Genomic DNA, 19,901 nt, shown 5'->3' with positions numbered 1-19,901 from the left:
GTTGCCTCCAGCACATACCCTGCCAGAGCCGGGAATCGAGCCTGCAACCCAGGTAAGTGTTCTTGACCGAAATCGAATGCAGGACCCGTCAGTCTGCCGGCCAGTGTTCTATCCACTGAGCCACACCAGCTAGGGTTATGATCCATTCTTGATGCAGGCTTAAACAACAGACTTTTATTCCTCACAGTTCTGGAGTCTGGGAGTCCAAAATCAAGTGTTGGCAGGCCCAGTATTCGGTGAGGGTGCTCTTCCTGGTTTGCAGATGGCCATCTTCTCATCGTACCTTCACATGGTGGAGAGCAAAGAGAGAGCAAGTTCTCATGTCTCCTCTTAGAGGGGCCCTCGTCCTACTGTGAGGGCTCCGCCCTCATGACCTAATCACCTCCCAGTGACCCCACCTCCAGATACCATCACATGAGGGGTTAGGATTTCAACATATGAATTTTTCTTAATAATTTTTTTATTGATTAAGATATTACATATGTGTCCTTATCTCCATGTTATCCCCTACCCCTCAACATAAGAATTTGGGAGGGGCACAAACATTCAGTCCGTATCACCCCCATACAGACATTACAGTAAAATTGTAAGTGGCTGATAGGAAACAGGATTTGGTTTTATAAATTTCTGGCACAGGGCAATTGATAACTGGTTGTCAGTTCTGTTTTAGTTCAGGTTCCAAGGAAAGCAGGGCATGTGATGGGGAGATTTGCCCAAGTGGTGGATGGAGGGGAGCTCCCGGGAGAAGCCTGAGAGGTAGTGAGGAAGCAGGCAGGGCCGGGAGGGACTGAGCAAGGGCCGGGGGTTCAGCCTGGTCCCACGGGGAGCTCTAGAGCATAAATCGCACCTCCGAGTTTTCCCATTCAAAGCTAGGGGGCCAGCATTTTGTAGCCCACATCAGGCAGTCACTGGCCTGACGCCATCCTTGGAGGTCGGGTGGGCATAGCCCCCAGGCATTTCCAGATGAAGGTTCCCTTCTTCGGGGCAGTGGCAGCCTCGGGTCTGGGTGAACTGGCCAGTAAAAGGAGTCTGGGTGTTTTACCAACAGCACCGGCTCCCACGGTGTGAACAGAAATACAGAAATTCCTGTTCATGATAAAATAATGTAAGAAAAGAAATTCATTCTCAAGTTCATGCACTCATTGATTTGACAGATGTTTGTTTAGTGCCAGGCTCTGGGAGGTGAGTAAGACAGATTCTCTAGGTGCTTGCCCGCTAGTTGTGGGGCAAAACCAGCCGGAAAGGAATGGAGTGTGTTGGGGATAAGATAGGAGCCTGCGAACTCTGGCCCGGGGGCCAGTTCCAGACACCTACTTGTTTATATAGTGTCTGGGCTGTTTGGGGGATACAAAGGCAGGGTTCAATGGTTGCAACAGAAAGCATATGGTCTGCAAGGCTAGAGCGTTTCCTCTTGAGCCTTTACAGAAGTCTGTAAGGGAAACATTTGGGCTGAGGTCAAAGAGGTCATGTGAGAGGAGTGGGAAGTCACTGGTCGGTATGCAGAGCAGTGAGATGGTGAAATTTTCTTTTCTTTTTGGTTAATCATCACCCAAGGATATTTTTCCATTGATTTTTGGAGACATGAAGGGGGGGGGGGGTGGTGGGAGGGGGAGAGAGAGAGAGAGAGAGAGAGAGAGAGAGAGAAACATCAATATGAAACACATGGATTGGTTGCCTCCTGCACTCACTCTGACTGGGGCCAGGGATCAAACCTGCAACCCAGGTACATGCCCTTGACCGGGAATTGAATCTATGACTCTTCAGTCCACAGGCTGTTGCTCTAACCACTTAGCAACACCAGCCAGGGCGAGATGATGTAATTTTTTTTTTAATATTTTTTTTCAAATATATTTTTATTGATTTCAGAAAGGAGGGGGGAGGGAGAAAGAGATAGAAACATCAGTGATGAGAGAGAAACATTGATCGGCTGCCTCCTGCACTCCCTCTAGTGGGGATCGAGCCCACAACCTGGACATGTGCCCTGATCAGGAATCGATTTGTGACCTCCTGGTTCATAGGTTGGTGCTCAACCACTGAGCTAGATGGGCTGGGCATAATTTTCATTTTTAAATCCTTGGATGGTTTTGTGGCAGGAGTGGAAGCAGAGAAACTTGCAGAAGCCAAGTTGAAGCTTATGGATAATAAAAGCATTAAAAAATCGGAAATAAACATGGAGTGAGCATTCTTGATGTGGTCTTCTCCCTGCGGCAGGTAAAGAACAAGATGCCCTGGACACCTCCAATGAGGTCAGGTGCCTGGAGGTCGCCGAGCAGGCCAAGCTCCTCTTCACTGGCCTCGTTTCCGGCATTGTCCTCGTGTTCCCGCTGAACTCCAGGCAGGATGTGATGTGCATCCCCCCACCAGAGGCTCGGAAAGCTGTCAACTGCATGGCCCTGAGTAAGGGCGAGGAGCACCTGGCCATCGCCTATGACAGCATCGTCTTGGTGTTGGACATTAACCCTGGGGACCCCTGTCCGGTCATCGATGGGCCAACCTACACCTTCTACACCCAACTGCCTGCGACCATATCCAGCGTGGCCGTTCTGGCTGACTACCGTGTGATTTACGGCATGACCAATGGCGACCTCTTCCTTTACGAGTGTGCGAATTCCAAAGTGTTCCCTCTGGAGGCCCATGGGAGCCGCGTCACCTGCGTGGACGTCAGCCACAAGGAGCAGCTGGCAGTGAGCGGGTCCGAGGAAGCCCTGCTCTGCCTCTGGGACCTGGAGGTGTGCAAGTGGAGGTTCGAGCTGAGTTACACGGTAGGTGGCCATGCTAGGTCCTGGTGTGAGAAAACCCATGACCGGAGTCATTTATTAAGCGCACACACAATAGGTCACTGACCAGGGTCAGGACTGGGATAAGAAAAGTGAGGCACTCGCCTTGGGAGTAGAGTTTAAAGGGGCACCCCAAACTCAGTAAGTAAGAGAAATAATATTTTAGTACAATGTTTAAAAAAAAATCACAACAAGCCCTGACCAGTTTGGCTCAGTGGATAGCGTCGGCCTGCAGATTCAAGGGTCCCGGGTTCGATTCCCGGTCAAGGGCATATACCTTGGTTGTGGGCACATCCCCAGTAGGGAGTGTGCAGGAGGCAGCTGATCGATGTTTCTCTCTCATCGATGTTTCTAACTCTCTATCCCTCTCCCTTCCTCTCTGTAAAAATCAATAAAAATGTATTTTAAAAAAATCACAACAAAAGCAAAAGATCCACGAAGAAGAAAAAAAAATTCAACATTTTAAATCAAGACAGGAAAAAATCTTGCACTGGCACAGCCCTGCCTCACTCGCCCCAATCCTGACTGTCATTCTTTCACTCACTGGCTCTGACTGCACAAGCCATGGCAGGTTTCTTTCCAGCACCGAGGAAGCAGCTGTGACCAGGGAAGACACCCACGGCCCCACCTCCTGGAGCCATGTTCTGTTGGGGGAGACACTAGATCCCTGTGAGGGCAGAATTTTTTGTTTTGCTCATTGAGATGGTCCCCATCCTTAGGGGAGCCCCTAACATATCCTCAATAAAAGTTTGTGAAATAAAAATAAAGCAGTAAATATGCGATGGGTTGGGGAACAGGCCTTTGGGGAAAAAATAGGACAATGTCAAGAGGGTGGAGAGTAGCATTTATTAAGTGCACACACCAAGGGGTGCTGGTTAAGGTCAAATAAGTCCCGTGGAACAGCATTCTAGGCAGAAGGAACAGTAGCTGCAAAGGCTCTGAAAAGGGAAACCAGTGACTCCTTTATATACAAAGTATCTTGGGGTCCACACTGCCTATCTCCAGGGGCTATTATAATTTTGTATTAATATTATGAAGAACTATATTATATATTCATATATTCATATTATATACACATATAAAATATACATATTAAAATATTCTCTAATTTAACCCTCACAATGCTCTTCTACCATTGGGGTTATTATTCCAGTTTTTCAGTTGGGTAACAAAGGCTGTACCAAGATGTAAAAATTGTTAAATACAGGGAGATGACCTTGTGTTAAGTGAGCAGAGTATGAATAGTTTCATCTTAAAAAAACCTTTGTCCCACCTGACTTATTTCTTTTTATGAAGCCACTATGAGGCTGGGATATAAGTAATGTTTTGTCTTGTTGAGATGGGAAATGGGACTGTTGCAGTTAAATACACTTAGCTTTCTGGAATGATTTTAGAATCACAGAAAAGATTTACAGGTAGTACAAAGGTTCCCACTTACTCACCCTTCACCCAGCTTCCCCTGATGTTAGTATCTTATGTAAAAAGAATGTGTTTGTCAAAACTGATAAATTAACATGTTAATAATATTTTACTAACTAAACTATCAACTCTATTGGGACTGTACGTTCTTTGTTTTTTTTTTTAATTTTTTTTTCTATTTTTTTTTATTAAATCTTTATTGTTCAGATTATTACATTTGTTCCTCTTTTTTCCCCCCCATAACTCCCCTCCTCCCAGTTCCCGCCCCACCCTCCGCCCTCACTCCCCACCCACTGTCCTCATCCATAGGTGCACGATTTTTGTCCAGTCTCTTCCCACATCTCCCACACCCCTTTCCCCCCCAAGAATAGTCAGTCCATTCCCTTTCTATGTCCCTGATTCTATTATAATCAACAGTTCATTCTGTTCATCAGATTATTTATTCACTTGATTCTTAGATTCACTTGTTGATAGATGCATATTTGTTGTTCATAATTTGTATCTTTACCTTTTTCTTCCTCTTCCTCTTCTTAAAGGATACCTTTCAGCATTTCAAATAATCCTGGTTTGGTGGTGATGAACTCCTTTAGCTTTTCCTTATCTGTGAAGCTCTTTATCTGACCTTCAATTCTGAATGATAGCTTTGCTGGATAAAGTAATCTTGGTTGTAGGTTCTTGGTATTCATCACTTTGAATATTTCTTGCCACTCCCTTCTGGCCTGCAAAGTTTCTGTTGAGAAATCAGCTGACAGTCGTATGGGTATTCCCTTGTAGGTAACTGAGTTTCTTTCTCTTGCTGTTTTTAAGATTCTCTCTTTATCTTTTGCTCTTGGCATTTTAATTATGATGTGTCTTGGTGTGGTCCTCTTTGGATTCCTTTTGTTTGGGGTTCTCCGTGCTTCTTGGACCTGTAAGTCCATTTCTTTCACCAGGTGGGGGAAGTTTTCTGTCATTATTTCTTCAAATAGGTTTTCAATATCTTGCTCTCTCTCATCTTCTGGCACCCCTATAATTCTGATGTTGGTACGCTTGAAGCTGTCCCAGAGGCTCCTTACACTATCCTCGCATTTTTGGATTCTTTTTTCATTTTGCTTTTCCAGTTGGGTGTTTTTTGCTTCCTCGCATTTCAAATCATTGACTTGATTCTTGCGCTCCTCTGGTCTGCTGTCGGGAGTCTGTATATTATCCTTTATTTCAGTCAGTGTATGCTTAATTTCTAGTTGGTTCCCCAATATAAGATCGAGGGTCTCATTAGTTTTCTTGTAGATCTCATTAAGTTTATCAGCGGCTTCTAAACAGTTCTTGAGAGACCTTAAAAGTGTGGTTCTGAACTCTATATCTTCCATTGACAATTTTGTCCTGTTTCTTTGTCTCTGCATTTTGTTATGCTTTCTTGGTGCACCCCCTAGTGGTCTTTGTTCGAAGTCTTATAGTTAAATCTTGATTGTTGTAGCTAATTCCAGGGAGGGTTTGACCTCCAGGCCAAGTGGCTATGAGAATCAGCTGTGTCTGCAGTGAGAGAACTTCTGTCCTCTAGGGAGGTGCTAATCTAGCCTTTGCCTGAGGCTATCCGGCAAATGCCTCTGTGCAGGGCTTGGGCGGGGCAGGTCGCACAGGATCAACAGGGTGGGCCGGAGAGAGCAGTTATGGCCGCTCTCAGTCCTGTCCCCAGGGGCTCTGCCTCTCTGAGTCCCAGCAACGGCTGCAAACCTCGGAGAGAAAGCTGCACTCGCTCTGACCGAAGCCAGACAGGGACTGTACGTTCTTGACAAATTCCCTTTTTCCATTCTAGGATCCAATCCAAGAGCCCATATTGCATTTACACAGAGCTTTTAATTAAAGCCAATTATAGCTAATACTTGTATAACTGAGGCCATTTAAGAATTAAATCCTAGAATTTCTGCTCTCTAATGCAAAATATCTCTAAGACTCACAGCCTAGTCCCAGTGAAGGTATGCGTTGACCCTGGAAATGTCAATACTACCTGTTTCTCCAGGTTTTCACTGGATCCATCCTCCACGGTGTGCTTACAAGCCTTGCTTCCTACACACATGCCTGGGGCTGGTGTCCTGTGTATCTTTCAGTCTGAAATCAAGATCACATTGTCTTTTTCAACAGAACTCTTACTGCCGAGGAGTCCAATGTGTTTGCTTCTCCAAGGATGACAAGTATGTGTACGCGGGCTTGAGGGATCGCTCCGTAATTGTCTGGAGTGTGCTGGATGGTGAGTCATTTTACTTTGAGAACAGGACTGAGCTTAGATCTGGAGAAGAAAGCCCTGTTCTGGGTTGTGGGCATTAGAGGTCCTGTTCTGGCCTCCTCTAGCTGGTTCTCTCCCAGGTCTCCATAGACCAAGGTGACAGGCCCACCTGGAGCTACAGCTCCTTGTCTAGACCCATGCTCTAGGTACTTGGAACTCGCCCTCCCCATCTGGCCTGGAGCCCTCTGTAGGGCCTACACAGGCCTCTTCCCTGGGTCCATCCTTCTGGGGGTGGACCATGCCACCAACGTGCATACCTCTAGACTCAGGGGGTAGCCATGGGGTGCTGTGCAGGGAATCTGGATATATGAGGCCCCTAGGAGTTTAGGATCGAGCTGGGTGTGGGAAGAGAAGGGAGCTGAGCTACAAACAGTTGGAGGTTGGCTCTCCCACACCACTACCTTCCAGCATGGAACTGAGAGACTGAGAATTCTCAACCTAAACCTGACCTTCCATCAATGTAGGAGGATATAACATATTTCATTTAATAGTTTAATAGCTGGATTTGCAACATTTACATATTGTGTCTTATAGGATGTGAGCCTTGATTCATTCTCTTGCACCAGGCCCCGTAAAAGGAGCAGCCTAACTTTTGAAAACCCCACATCTCTGGTCTGTTCAATATTACACTACGGGAATATTAACAAGAGTTAACCCTTCTTTTGTACTTGGTACTGTCACTGAGCCATTTAATTTTCTCAACAGTCACCCCCATTTTACAGAGTAAAAGCTGAGGCTCTGAGAGATGGGGTGACTTGCCCAAGGTCACACAGTGAATAACCGGTAGGCTGTGGTTTGGAGCTGGTCTGCCTGCTCCCCATGCTCACCTTTTCACCTTCAAACAGTGTTTCCTATAGATAGTGGCTGAGAGGTAAGTGCCATTGCCATTTGACAAATGAAGAAGCTGAAGTTCAGAGGTTAAAAGACTATCCCAAGGTCACAAAGCAAGTAAGTGGCTGAATGAATATTAGGTAGAGTCAAATATATTATATTAGACTACATTATAATAAAATACATTGTAATTAAACACATTATAATACATTGCAATCCAATACATTGTAATCTAATACATCATAGTCTATTACAGTGTAGCAAAGATGCCTAGAAAAATGGCACATAGCTCAAAAGCTGAGGTCTGTGGATTGTGGCCTTAAAAGCCCATCCTGGACAGGTTCAGAACTACTCTTTCTTCAATCATCATCATTATCACTGAGCTCACTCTGGGATGAAATTGATATTAATCGTGTACATGGCATCTTCAAGCCTTCAGAATTCCCCTAGGCACATAGTTTCAGCTATCATTCACATATTGCAGATGAAGCAAGAGGGACTCCGAGAGGTTAGATGTCATGCCTGACCAAGTAAAGAGCATAGCAGATATTTGACCCCATGCAGCCAACTCTTGAACATGTGAAATTGAATTTTTGTGGCCCTGATTTTCTCATTTGTGCTGCCCTAACCTCCACCACTACTCCCCGCAGGCACCCTGCTGGCCAGCCAGTTTGTCCATGCCATAGTGAACAGAATCATCCCAACCTCCAATGGCTTCATTGCCCCCACCAGACATGGCTATCTCATCCGTGAACGATTCCAGTGCCCTTCATCAAGAGCCTCACAACAGGACCCTCTCAAGAACTTCAAGAAGGCAGTGTGGATGGTCAAATCAAGGCAGAGAGAAGAGTTGGCTGCTGCTGCAGGGGCACTGCAGGACTCAGGATTAGGGAATGCCCAGAGAAATGAATGCAAATCAAACAAACGCTCACAAGTCTGCCTGATAGTGTAGAACCACCTGTGGGGGTATGGGACTCCAATCTGGCTAAAGTGAAGAAAATTATGTATTGATATATATCTGGACACAAGGCCTCATATCATGGGACCCAGATCTTGCTTCTCAACATCTTTCCATTCCTATATCCTCCTTGTGGGCTCTATTTGCAGACCTGCCATCCCTAGGTTAGCAACATGGTAGCCAATTCAGTAGGAAAGAGAGCTTCTCTTTCCCTACAGTTTGAACTAAAGTCCTGGCCTTGATTCTATTGATCCCACTTGGCTCATATGCCCATCCCGGAACCAATCAATTGTCTAAGAGAATGTAGAACTGTGATTAAACCATACTGACCCAATGACCCAACTGCCCACTTGGGCTGAGCATGGAGTCAACACCATCCAACTATGTGGGCTGAGAATGGGAGAAGCTATTCCCAGGACAGAAACTGGGGTACTGGTACCAGGCAAAGTGGGGATGGATGGATGTGAGACTGACCAACCACAGACGTGGATTACAAAGCTTTACAGTTTATAAAGCACCAGGTGCTATGGTCTGATCCTTATCACAGCTCATTCTTCAGGAAGGGCATGAGTTTCTGCACCCATTGTACAGGTAAGGTAGCTGAGCCTAGCTGTGATTTGCTCAAGGTAACAGCCCTAGTGCATGAGCTCTGAGAAACAAGAACCAGGAGCCTTCCTGTCCCATCCTTCTTGTACCACCTGGTTCCAATTTTAGTCTCACAAGTACAACTACCTATTCCATAGGTGGCATGCTGACATGCCCAAAGGGGCCAGTGAAAAATCTTAATGATTATCATGCCTCTGGGTGAGGAGCCGAGAGTGGAGACAATGGGAACATGGAGGACATATGCTCAGGCTAGGGTGGGCATGGGCACCTTGACTGTACCTCAGAATCTCCATGAGGAAAGCAGGCTACTTTTGCCAGAGCTTTCTGTTGTCGGCAAAGCCAGAAGTCTTGACTTTTACGCAACATATTCCCATTTTAAAAAGTTGGTGATTGCCTCAAATTTATACCTCCAGACACATTTAGCCCATGTTTCTCTAATTCATAAGTTGACTTCATGACCCAAGGTGGCATTAAAACAATAAACTCGTTAGAATTCGTCCATCTCTACCCTCTAGCTCCCAAACTTTGAGGATAAAGATGCTTTTTTAAAATCTTAAAAACTGGAGGCTCTTGGAAGTAGATGGAAAAAGCTGCCAGCATCTCCCTGATATGCTTTTGGACCATCTCTGCCCTGTGCAGGTTCAACAGCCCAACTGTTTCCATTCCACTCAAGCAGATCTTGCTTCTGTGTCCGCAGTCTTCTAAAAGACCCACTTCATTCTGGGGCTTTTGTCGAAGGAGAGGAGAGTCCAAATCTTTAAGGTGCTATTCCTTCTTCCTTCTGTGATATTCAGAATTTCACAAAAAGTACCCTTAGAAAAACAGACGCTTTGGAACTGGATGTGACCTGACTGACTATCCTGTTTAGTTGTTCCCAAGGAGGGGCTTTGGCAGTTCTGCATCTAGCATCAAATTCCATTAAAAAAATTTTAACTGTAGTAATAAAATGCATGCTCAGTGCATTGGGCAGCAAGGTTTTAAGGTGTTGGAGATAACTACCTTAGGATTCTCCCGCCATCTCCGTTTAACTTAGATCGCAAGGGGGACCCTGGAAAAATTACTCACTCTTTGCCACCAGTTCTCTGTCAGGCAGGGAACAAAGTGGATGTGTGACCCAGGAAGGTTTCTGCTTTAACATGTACTAGTATGTGTCCATCTCAACCGCCTCCGTGAGAATCAATTGCTCTGTGGGTCAATACTACATTAAACACAGAAAAGGGATTTTTACTAAAAAAATGCTATCCCGCATTGTTGCTCACATTGGAGGCTCTGCAGTGAGTTTTCACTTGAGAAGGAGTTTGGTTGCTGTGAATGTTGACAAGCGCTGTACGTGGAGGAGTGACCACCCTAAGGCCTCCCGCTGTGGAGGAGGCAGGATGAGAGTGGGGTTATAGAAATCCGCACACTGTTCTCTTATGCTAAGTAGGACCGTGTAATGTATCATCCAAACGGGGACACTTTTGGGGAGTAAAAAGGGATGCTTTTACCAATTATTTCCAAGTACCGGACTAAACTGGACTGTCCCATGACTATTGAAATCTACAACCCCTCTAGCTGTAGCAAGAGTTAATTTGTTAAATTCTAGAGACTTTTAAAACTTGAGAGATAAGTGACATACGACATATTAGTTCCAGGTGTACAACATATGATTCATTATATGTATAATTTGCAAAATGAGTCTAGTTAATATCCGTAACTGCACAGTTACAATTACTTCTCCTTGGTTGTTTCTGTTGTTGCAAGTTTGTCTTAATTGCTTTTGTTTTGTTTTGTTTTTGTTTTGTTTACTGAGGTATAATTTACCAATAACATTACATTAGTTTCAACATAATGATTTGATATTTGTATATACGGCAACATTACCACCACAATAACATCTATTACCACACAAAGTTACAAAAATTATTTCCTTGTGATGAGAAATTTTAAGCTGTATCCTCTTAGCAACTTTCAAATGTAAGCCACAGTATTGTTAACTATAGTCACCATGTTGGACATTATATCTTTAGAATTTATTTATTTTATAACTGGAAGCTTATGACCATGTTACGCATTTCACGCACCCCTTATCCCTCCATCTTTGGCAACTGCCACTCTGTTCTCTGTATCTATGAATTTAGTATCTTAAAATTTATTTTAAATTTTACTTTATTTTCAAAGTCTAAAGACTATTTGCTTATCTCAACTTGAAAAATGTTCAAACTTACAGAGTTGCAATATTTGGAGAATGAACACACATTTACTCACCATTTTAAGATTCAACCATTGCTCTATCACTCTCAATCTCCTGCTAAAACCATTTCCAAGTGAGGGCTGGGACTCAGGTGAGGAGAGTGAGGCACTCATCTGAGGCACAATATTTACGAGGAAGGTGGCACCAAAAAACTCAGCAATCAAGATAAATAGTATTTTATTACCATGTTTTAAAAAATCAATATGAATTTAAAAATGAATGATGAACAAAATATCAATCAGCATTTTATTTTTTAATATGTTATTGATTTCAGAGAAAGAAAAGGAGAGGAAAAGAGAGAGAGAAACATCAATAATGAGAGACTCATTGATTGGCTGCCTCCCGTATGCCCCCTACTGGGGATCGGACCTGCAACCTAGGCATGTGACTTCCTGGTTCATGGGTCGATGCTCAACCACTGAGCCACACTGGCCAGGCACTATCAGCATTTTAAATAAAAATGGAATTTGACCCCGCACTGGCACAAACTTGCTTCACTTGCCTCACCCTAATTCCAGCCCTAGTGACATCAAGACACATTACCTGTAAATACGTCAGGTCAAATCTCTTAGGAATAAGGTCATTCTCCTACATAACCACACGCACACCTATGAAAACTAATAATCATTATTTAACATCTTTGAATAGGCAGCCCTAATTTTCTTAATTAGCCCTAAAACACATGTGATAGCTGTTCCTTTCCAACTGGGACCCGATCAAGATTAGTTCATGCATTGTATTTTGTTGTTTTGACTCTTTAGTCTCTTATATTCTAGAGCTGGAGTCAGCAAACCACAGCCTGTGAGCCTGCCGCCTGTTTTTGTGAATAAAGCTTTATTGGAATATGGCCACGTGCATCATTTACATAATGCCTGTGGTGACTTTCATGCTACAGTGACAGAAAATGTATGACCCCAAAGCCAAAAATACTTGTATCTGGGCCTTTACAGTAAAGTGTGCCACGCCTGGCCTTAGACTTGATTAGATTCAGGGTAAATATTTTTAAAATAGACTTTTTCTTTCAGAGTCGTTTTAGGTTCATGGCAAAATTGATTGTAAGGTACAGAGAGATTTCCCATAAGTACCTGCCCCCATACATGCATAATTCCCCCCATGATCAGCATCCCCCACCAGAGTGATAAAATTGATGAACCTACAATGACACATCATTATCACACGATAAACATTTTTGACAAGATTACTTTATCAGAGTATTAGTTACTTATTGCTGTACTAGAGGCCCAGTGCACAAAATTCGTGCATGGGTAGGGTTCCTAGCAGCTGCCGGCTGCCGGCCGGGGCCTCCCTTCCCCCGGCTGCCTACCGCCACCGCCGGCTGGGTCCTCCCTTCACACCTGCCTTGGCCTGGTGCCAGCTGCACCATCCCACCATAGTCCCACTCTCATCAGGGCCCATTGGGGCCCGCGGCACCTCCACTGCTGCCCGCTGCCAGCGCCATGTTGCTGACGCCCGCCATATTCTGCGCTGCCCCCTGGTGGTCAGTGCATGTCTAACTCCCGGTCGGTCAAGCTCCCACCCATGGGGACAATTTGCATATTAGCCTTTTATTATATAGGATAACAAGTTACCACAAATTTGGCAGCTGAAAATAACAGCCATTTATTATCTCACAGTTTCTGTGGGTCAGGAGTCTGAGTGCACTATGGTTGGGTTCTCTGGGGGAGCTCATGGAGAAGCCTAGAGCCTCTTCTACACTCACTCAGTTTATTGACAGCATTGAGCTCCTTGTAGCTCTGGGCCTGGGGACCTCAGCTCCTAGAGGCTGTCCCTCTCCCTAGGCAGCTCACAGGCTGGTTTCTCCTTCAAGGCCAGCAGGGACGCACTGGCTTGCTGCCTCTCGACCAGGGGTGGGCAAACTTTTTGACTCGAGGGTCACAATGGGTTCTTAAACTGGACCGGAGGGCCGGAACAAAAGCATGGATGGAGTGTTTGTGTGAACTAATATAAATTCAAAGTAAACATCATTACATAAAAGGGTACAGTCTTTTTTTTTTTTTTTTTTTAGTTTTATTCATTTCAAATGGGCCGGATCCGGCCCACGGGCCATAGTTTGCCCACGGCTGCTCTAGACTGTCTTTTAAAGGGTGCCCCTGATTAGGTCGGGCCCACCCAACATAATCTCCCTTCTGATGAACTCCCCATCAACTCATTTGAGACTGTAAATACACCTGCAAAATCCCTTTGCCTTTGCCATGGTGGCACAGCCTAATCTCAGGAGTGGCATGCATTATCCTCCCAGGTCCTACTCACCCTCCAGGATGGGGGATTTGTCAGGTACCAGGGTGCCCACACAGGGCTGACAATCCCGGTGTCCATCTTGGAATTCTGCCACAACACGTGATTCTGGACTTGAGAGATTTGGGTCATAAAGTCTGCCACCTGGGAAGACTTAGATTAACACAGGACCTTTTGATCTTGTCTTTTTAAAAAAATATATATTTTTATTGATTTCAGAGAGGAAGGGAGAGGGAGAGAGAGATAGAAACATCAATGATAAGAGAGAATCATTGATCGGCTGCCTCCTGCACACCTCACACTGGGGTTTGAGCCTGCAACCTGGGCATGTGCCTTTGACCAGAATCGAACCCGGACCCTTTAGTTCCTAGGCTGATGCTCTATTCACTGAGCCAAACCAGCTAGGGTTGATCTTGTCTTCTTAACCTCGCCAAAATACTGTCTAAGAAAAGACCTACTTAAGAATCTTACCTTAATGTTAAATTTGTGTTCCAAAGCTGGTCTATCTAAACCAGGGGTCCTCAAACTTTTTAAACAGGGGGCCAGTTCACTGTCCCTCAGACTGTTGGAGGGCCGGACTATAGTTTAAAAAAACAACTATGAACAAATTCCTATGCACACTGCACATATCTTATTTTGAAGTAAAAAAAACAAAACGGGAACAAATACAATATTTGTATTTGCATGTGGCCCTTGGGCCGTAGTTTGAGGACCCCTGATCTAAACTGTCTACTCTAAGGTTTTCAACTTAATCTGTGTAGATGAAAATGGTAAAGAAAAATATTTAGTTTGGAAACTTGTTATGCTTTCTAAAAATAAGAATGACAAGATGTATGTGTACCATCGTCCACATGTTGACACATGCACATACACATGCAGGTTCAGGAATAGCATGGGGGGCAGGAAATATTGTTGTGATCATTATGGGAAAATACCTCCTGCTACCCAGGGCACTTAACCTAATCTAGTGGGGGTTGGGGAAGGCTTCTTGGAGGAGGTGGCATTCTAGCTGAGTTCTGAAGGATGTATGCATGCACCAACACACACACACACACACACACACACACACATACACCTAAGGTGGAATTGGCCTGTAATTGCCTATTCTCCAAATGAGTGAGAGCTTCCTCTGACCATATGCGAGCTATGAAAAGAATGGAAAACGAAAAGAGATCCTTAAAATTTGAATAGGATCGCAATCCTTGGAGGCAGGGAGTATTGTGTGAGGACTCTGCCAGCATGTCAGAAGCTTACACACGCTGTTGGTTCTCCAGGACAGTGACTTGGTAATAGATTGCCAGGTGGCATTGGTGTGAAAAGGACTATCGGGGCATCTGGTGGCCCAGTCCTCCTTAGCTGCTGTTCCTACAGGAATGTGCTGAAACCGTGCGGAATTCCTTTCTGGGCTGGGAGCCATGGGCTGCTTCCTTCGCCCTCAGCCCGACTTCCACCCAGCACCATATCCTCTGTGTTTTACCTTCTAAATAGCGCTCCCTTCCACCCACTCCTCTCCACCTTCACTGCTCCCATTCTGGTCTAAGCCACCATCGTCCTTTGCCTGAGGCAGGGGTGGGGAACCTTTTTTTCTGCCCAGGGGCATTTGGATATTTTTTTAAAATGTATTTATTGTTTTCAGAGAGGAAGAGAGAAGGAGAGAGAGATAGAAACATCAATGATGAGAGAGAATCATTGATCGGCTGCCTCCTGCACACCCCGCTACTGGGGATCGAGCCCACAACCCAGGCATGCGCCCTTGGCCTGAATCGAACCTGGGACCCTTCAGTCCGCAGGCTGACGCTCTATCCACTGAGCCAAGCCGGCCAGGGCACATTTGGATATTTTTAACATCATTCTCAGGCCAGACAAAATCATCAACTTCAAAATCGGCCTGCTATATTTGGTCAAACATTTAATTAATTACCCGTCATGCCTTGGCTGGGCCAGACCAAATGATTTCACGGGCCTTATAGGGCCCTCAGGCCTGCTGTTCCCCACCCCTGGCTAAAGGATGAAACAGCCTCTTTGCATTCACCTCGAATCCCCTCCAATCACTTCCCAGCAGAGCAGCCAGAGTCCTTTGCTTCCAAATTCAACGCTGCTCAAACAGCTCTCTGCATAAAATCCACGCACAATTTCTACCAGTGTGACATGCCAAGACCAAAATTCTTAACTCATCCCATCAGGTTACGTGGTCTGCCCCCCTCTGGCCTCTCCACACTTACCTTGCAGTCCCAAAACATCGGTCTTTTTCCTTTTTTAGTTCAAATGTGCCGCACTTCTTCCCATCGCAGGGCTTTGCACAGCTGTTCCCTCTGACCTTCATGGTGAACGCCTACATCTTCAGGACCCAGCTAGCATGCCACTTCCTCTGGGAAGCCTTCTTCATCCCTTACTAGCCTGGGTTAAGTCCCTGCGGTGGCAGGGATATTTTCCCCAAACGGCAAGATTTCCTGTCCCCCATGCTGTTCCAGACCCTGGCCACTCCCCGGCTTCTAGAATCTGTTTGTCCTTAACTTGCATTTGGGAGGGACTTTGTCATAGCCACTGTGGAGAGACTGCAATGGAAATGATCCCGTGTGACTGGAAAGACTAGATCAGAAAAGGAGATATTGTCTGGCTCAGTCGCTCCTCTCCTCAGTACGATTGTGCTGGGAACCCAGCTGCCATGTGGGGGAGCTCGCTGCATGGAGAGGCCACATGCAGGTGCTCCTTGCAGCAGCCCCAGAGGACAGCTAGCAGCAACCGACAGAGAGGTGAGTGAGTAAACCTTCAGAGGATTCCAGCTCCAGCCTTCCAGCTACCCACCTGACACCAAACCTGCCTAAATTGCAATTATTGGAGAACAAAATAAATGTTGTAATTCTACATCTCTAACTCTTCAAGAAATGGGGTGACTTGCCCTAGCCGGTTTGGCTCAGTGCATAGAGCGTTGGCCTGCAGACTGAAGGGTCCCAGGTTTGATTCCAGTCAAGGCACATGCCCGGTGTGGGCTCGATCCCCAGTAGGGGGCGTGCAGGAGGCAGCCAGTCAATGAGTCCCTGTCATCATTTATGCTTCTCTCTCTTTCTCTCCTTTCCTCCCTGAAATCAACAAAAATATTTTAAAAAAAGAAATGGGGTGGCTTGTTACACAGCCACAGTAACTGGAATATAGTAACTTATATTTGTACCTTCTCTTTAAAGTATCTGTTATAGTTGAAATTTTACGTGTGTGTGTGTGTTTATTTGATTCCTATCCTTGAAAGATTAAGAGTTCGAGGAGGGCAAAAGCCTTGTCAGTTTTGTTCACTTTTCTATTCCTGACACCTACACTCATTACCAATGTATTCTCAGCTTTCCCACACCTCTTCACGTATAAGAACAGATGTCATTTGGTCCTTGATTGTATGCTCATTCATTTGATAAATGCTCACGGATGGGGCTCTGTGTCAGGAATTTATGATGAAGCATGAAAAGATGATGTCTATAAGGGACTATGGGAGGGCAGAGAAGGGGTCAGTTCGATGGTGTTTCGAAGGATGCATAGGTGTTCTCTGGGTAATGAAGAGATCGAACACAGCTTCTGGCAAGGGAGATGGTATGTGCCAATGCATGGGGCCAGGAAACAGGCAGGCATTAGCAGGAGGTTCTGCACACATGGAGTGTGGATGAAAAATTCTTCAGGAAATGGTTTGTAAGGGCCAGGTTCTGATGGCCTTTAATGCTGGGTGCAAACGCTTAGAATTCAACACACACACACACACACACACACACACACATACAATAGGAAGACTTTGAAAGTTTGGAAGCAGCTGTAAAATTATCCCAGTTCTTGATAGCACCAGGACTGGGAAAACTGGTTAAGTGGCTCCTGAACAGGCCCAGTGGGGAAGTGATGGAGTTAGGACTAGGGAAATGAAGATAGGAGAGGAACTATGGCAAAAGCCACTTAGCAAAAATTCACCGCCTAGGGCCCTGTGTTAGGCTGCCGTGTCACAGTGTTACAGCAACCCTAGAAAGCAGGGGTCCACCAACATTTTTTTAGTAAACATATCAGGTTCCGCAAACCTCAGGATCTGTCTCATCCACTCATCCTGCTGCTGCGGCGCAAAAGCGGCCAGAGATGATGGGCCAAGAGGGGGCGCGCATGTGTTCCAATCAAACCACAGACATTGCGATATGAATTTCAGGGTTTTCACGTGTCACGAAACAGTCTTCTCTTCTGAACTTTTTCCAACTTTTACAAGATGTAAAAATCATTCTGAACTTGCTTGTGAGGTCGGGCAAAAACAGGTGGCAGGGCTGCTTAGCACTTCGGTTTCAGGGCTAAGAGCAGACACAGCGAGGCCCCGCCCTCCCTGGCACCCAGGCCCCGCCCCCCAGGGCGGCGCGGGGCGGGGCGGCGCATGCGCGTCCTGCCGCGGGCGGGGGCGGGGCGGACCGCGGCTCTGACTTCCAACATGGCGCACGCTGGCGGCGGCGGCGGCCCCGGGGGCCGGGGGCTGAGTGGCGCCCGCTGGGGTCGCTCGGGCTCCGCGGGCCACGAGAAGCTGCCGGTGCACGTGAGTGGCGCCCTAGCCCCGCCTCGGGAACCCCGTCGTCCGGCCCCGCGCCCCCAACCTGGGCCCCGCCCGGCCCCACCTCGGCCCCTCCTCCGCGCGGCCCGGGACCCCAGACCCCTGACCCCTCCCCTGGGCCCCCTCGGAGGCCGGCCCGTCCCCCTCTCCGCCAGAGACTTGCGTCCCCAGTTCCCGGCACCGACCCGGGCCCATGGGGATCCTCCCCCACCCCTTCCCCTTCCTCGCAGGTGGAGGACGCCCTCACCTACCTGGACCAGGTGAAGATCCGCTTCGGCAGCGACCCTGCCACCTACAACGGCTTCTTGGAAATCATGAAGGAGTTCAAAAGCCAAAGGTACCTGCGGGCCCCTCCCCGCCCCGGGGGGCGCCGTCGGCTGAGCCGGTGGCCCTGCCCCAGCTGCGTGACCTTGCACAGGTTGCCGAACCTCTGGAAGCCTCAGTTTCTGCAAAAAAAAACAACAAACAACAAACGAGAGAGTAGAGTCTTCCTTTGTGGAGCTGCTATGGGGGTTCCTGGAAGGAGGGCAGGTATGGGGGTGAGGCGAGAGAGGCGAGTCCGACCAGCCAAGAGCCTTTCTGCAGAAGGTTGATTTTTTAAAAAAATGAATTTTGTTCATCCAGGACTTTAAAAAAAATAATTCTAAAGCACTGCATTCAAATGTTACTTGTCTTGATTACCGACTGTTTGGGTGCCCTCTCCCCCTTAAATCTTGTCCCCAAGGGGAGTTGTCGCACTCACATCACCCCAGTCCCAGGCCTGCGAGGAACTTATGCACATAAAATGCTCAGTAGAGGACCTGGCATTTCGGAAGGCATTTCAAACACATCACGTGTTTGTAGGCGCAGAATCAGGAGGGTTAGAGGTCCGTGGGGGACCTCACAGCCATCCCCTTGTGTGACAGGAGGCCCACGGAGGTTCGGGGACAGTGTCAGGACTAGAACTTGGGTCCTCTGAGTCTTAGGTTCTCGATGATCACATACCTGCCATGCTGCTTCTCCCTCTGAGGACACATGCAGGGCCTGGTTTCTTCCACCAAGGCCTTGACCCTAGCTGCAGCCACGGGGGGAGACCCCATCCCGCCCCTCAAATACTTAAGCGATTCCCATACGTGTAGGGCCGTTGGTATTTATGCATTGTAATCAGTTGCTGGGATCAGCTGCTATGTCATAGTTGATCCCCAATTCATTTAAAATAAGGGAATTTATCTCATCATTTAGGGGGCTTGAAGTCCAGGACTCACAGTCACTCTCCTGCCATTCTTAGCACTGAGTTACAGGCGCTTGGAGTGTTTTGGGGAGCTGTGCTGTGGGACTGTTCTGTGGTTCTCTCCAGGGGCACGGGGAGCCCAGGCCTGGCTGCTCTGGGAGTAGATCACCGTCAGCAGATTCACCCCAGTCACATTTTTGGGTGCTTTGTGGTCAGCGAGAAGCTGGTTACATGGCACTGTCATGGGAGTCTAGAATAGATTTTACTTTTGTTTCCCGAGACGCCTTTGCCCACTCATGATCTTTATTCCAGCATCGATACTCCTGGAGTCATCCGCCGAGTCTCACAGCTCTTCCACGAACACCCTGACCTCATTGTTGGATTCAACGCTTTCCTTCCCCTTGGGTACAGAATCGACATTCCCAAGAATGGCAAGTTAAACATACAGTCGCCTCTGTCCAGCCAGGTATGCTGCTGCAGTGGGTTGAGTGATCTTGGCCTTAACACAGCCTTCACTGGTTCTCCGGGACTCAGGTCGGACAGTACATCTTGTGTGTTGTATTGCCGGAAAACCAGTGACCATCAGTCTTTTTCTAGACATGCTAATCCTAGCACAAATCAAAATAGATCGAAACACCTATACAGGCAGCCTCTGCTTCCCAGATTGATCCGTTTGGAGGGGCTGTGCTTGTGAATGTCTGGGAGGCATTCTCTTATACTGTCATAATAACCGCATCCTCATGTCCGAACTCTTGCCCTGAGGCCTTCCCTGTGAGGGCACCAGGCAGGTCATGCT

At 46.8% G+C, this 19,901-nt stretch overlaps 2 protein-coding genes across 3 annotated transcripts in view; both read left to right on the top strand.

Moving 5' to 3' along the window:
• Window positions 1-8,239, top strand: part of NWD1 (NACHT and WD repeat domain containing 1) — a gene marked incomplete at its 3' end in the record, with an annotated part of 59,930 nt that extends 51,691 nt beyond the window's left edge. Inside the window, exons 16-18 of the mRNA XM_081090684.1 lie at window positions 2,212-2,762; window positions 6,315-6,420; window positions 7,938-8,239. Coding sequence (XP_080946810.1) covers window positions 2,212-2,762; window positions 6,315-6,420; window positions 7,938-8,239 — 959 coding nt within the window. The remainder of the gene's footprint in view (window positions 1-2,211; window positions 2,763-6,314; window positions 6,421-7,937) is intronic.
• A 9,517-nt stretch (window positions 8,240-17,756) lies between these two features.
• The window catches only part of SIN3B (SIN3 transcription regulator family member B), a 38,733-nt gene continuing 36,588 nt past the window's right edge, over window positions 17,757-19,901 (top strand). For both annotated transcript variants that reach the window (XM_081091145.1, XM_081091146.1), the window contains exons 1-3: window positions 17,757-17,880; window positions 18,126-18,232; window positions 19,418-19,571. In XM_081091145.1, the coding sequence (XP_080947271.1) occupies window positions 17,779-17,880; window positions 18,126-18,232; window positions 19,418-19,571 (363 nt within the window). In that variant the 5' untranslated portion in view covers window positions 17,757-17,778. The remainder of the gene's footprint in view (window positions 17,881-18,125; window positions 18,233-19,417; window positions 19,572-19,901) is intronic.

This window comes from Myotis nattereri (assembly GCF_964212035.1).
Source record: "Myotis nattereri genome assembly, chromosome: 5".
In the NCBI taxonomy this organism is placed as follows: domain Eukaryota; kingdom Metazoa; phylum Chordata; class Mammalia; order Chiroptera; family Vespertilionidae; genus Myotis; species Myotis nattereri.
The sequence above is the reverse complement of the archived record's forward strand: the minus strand, read 5'-3'. Positions and strand labels throughout refer to the sequence as shown.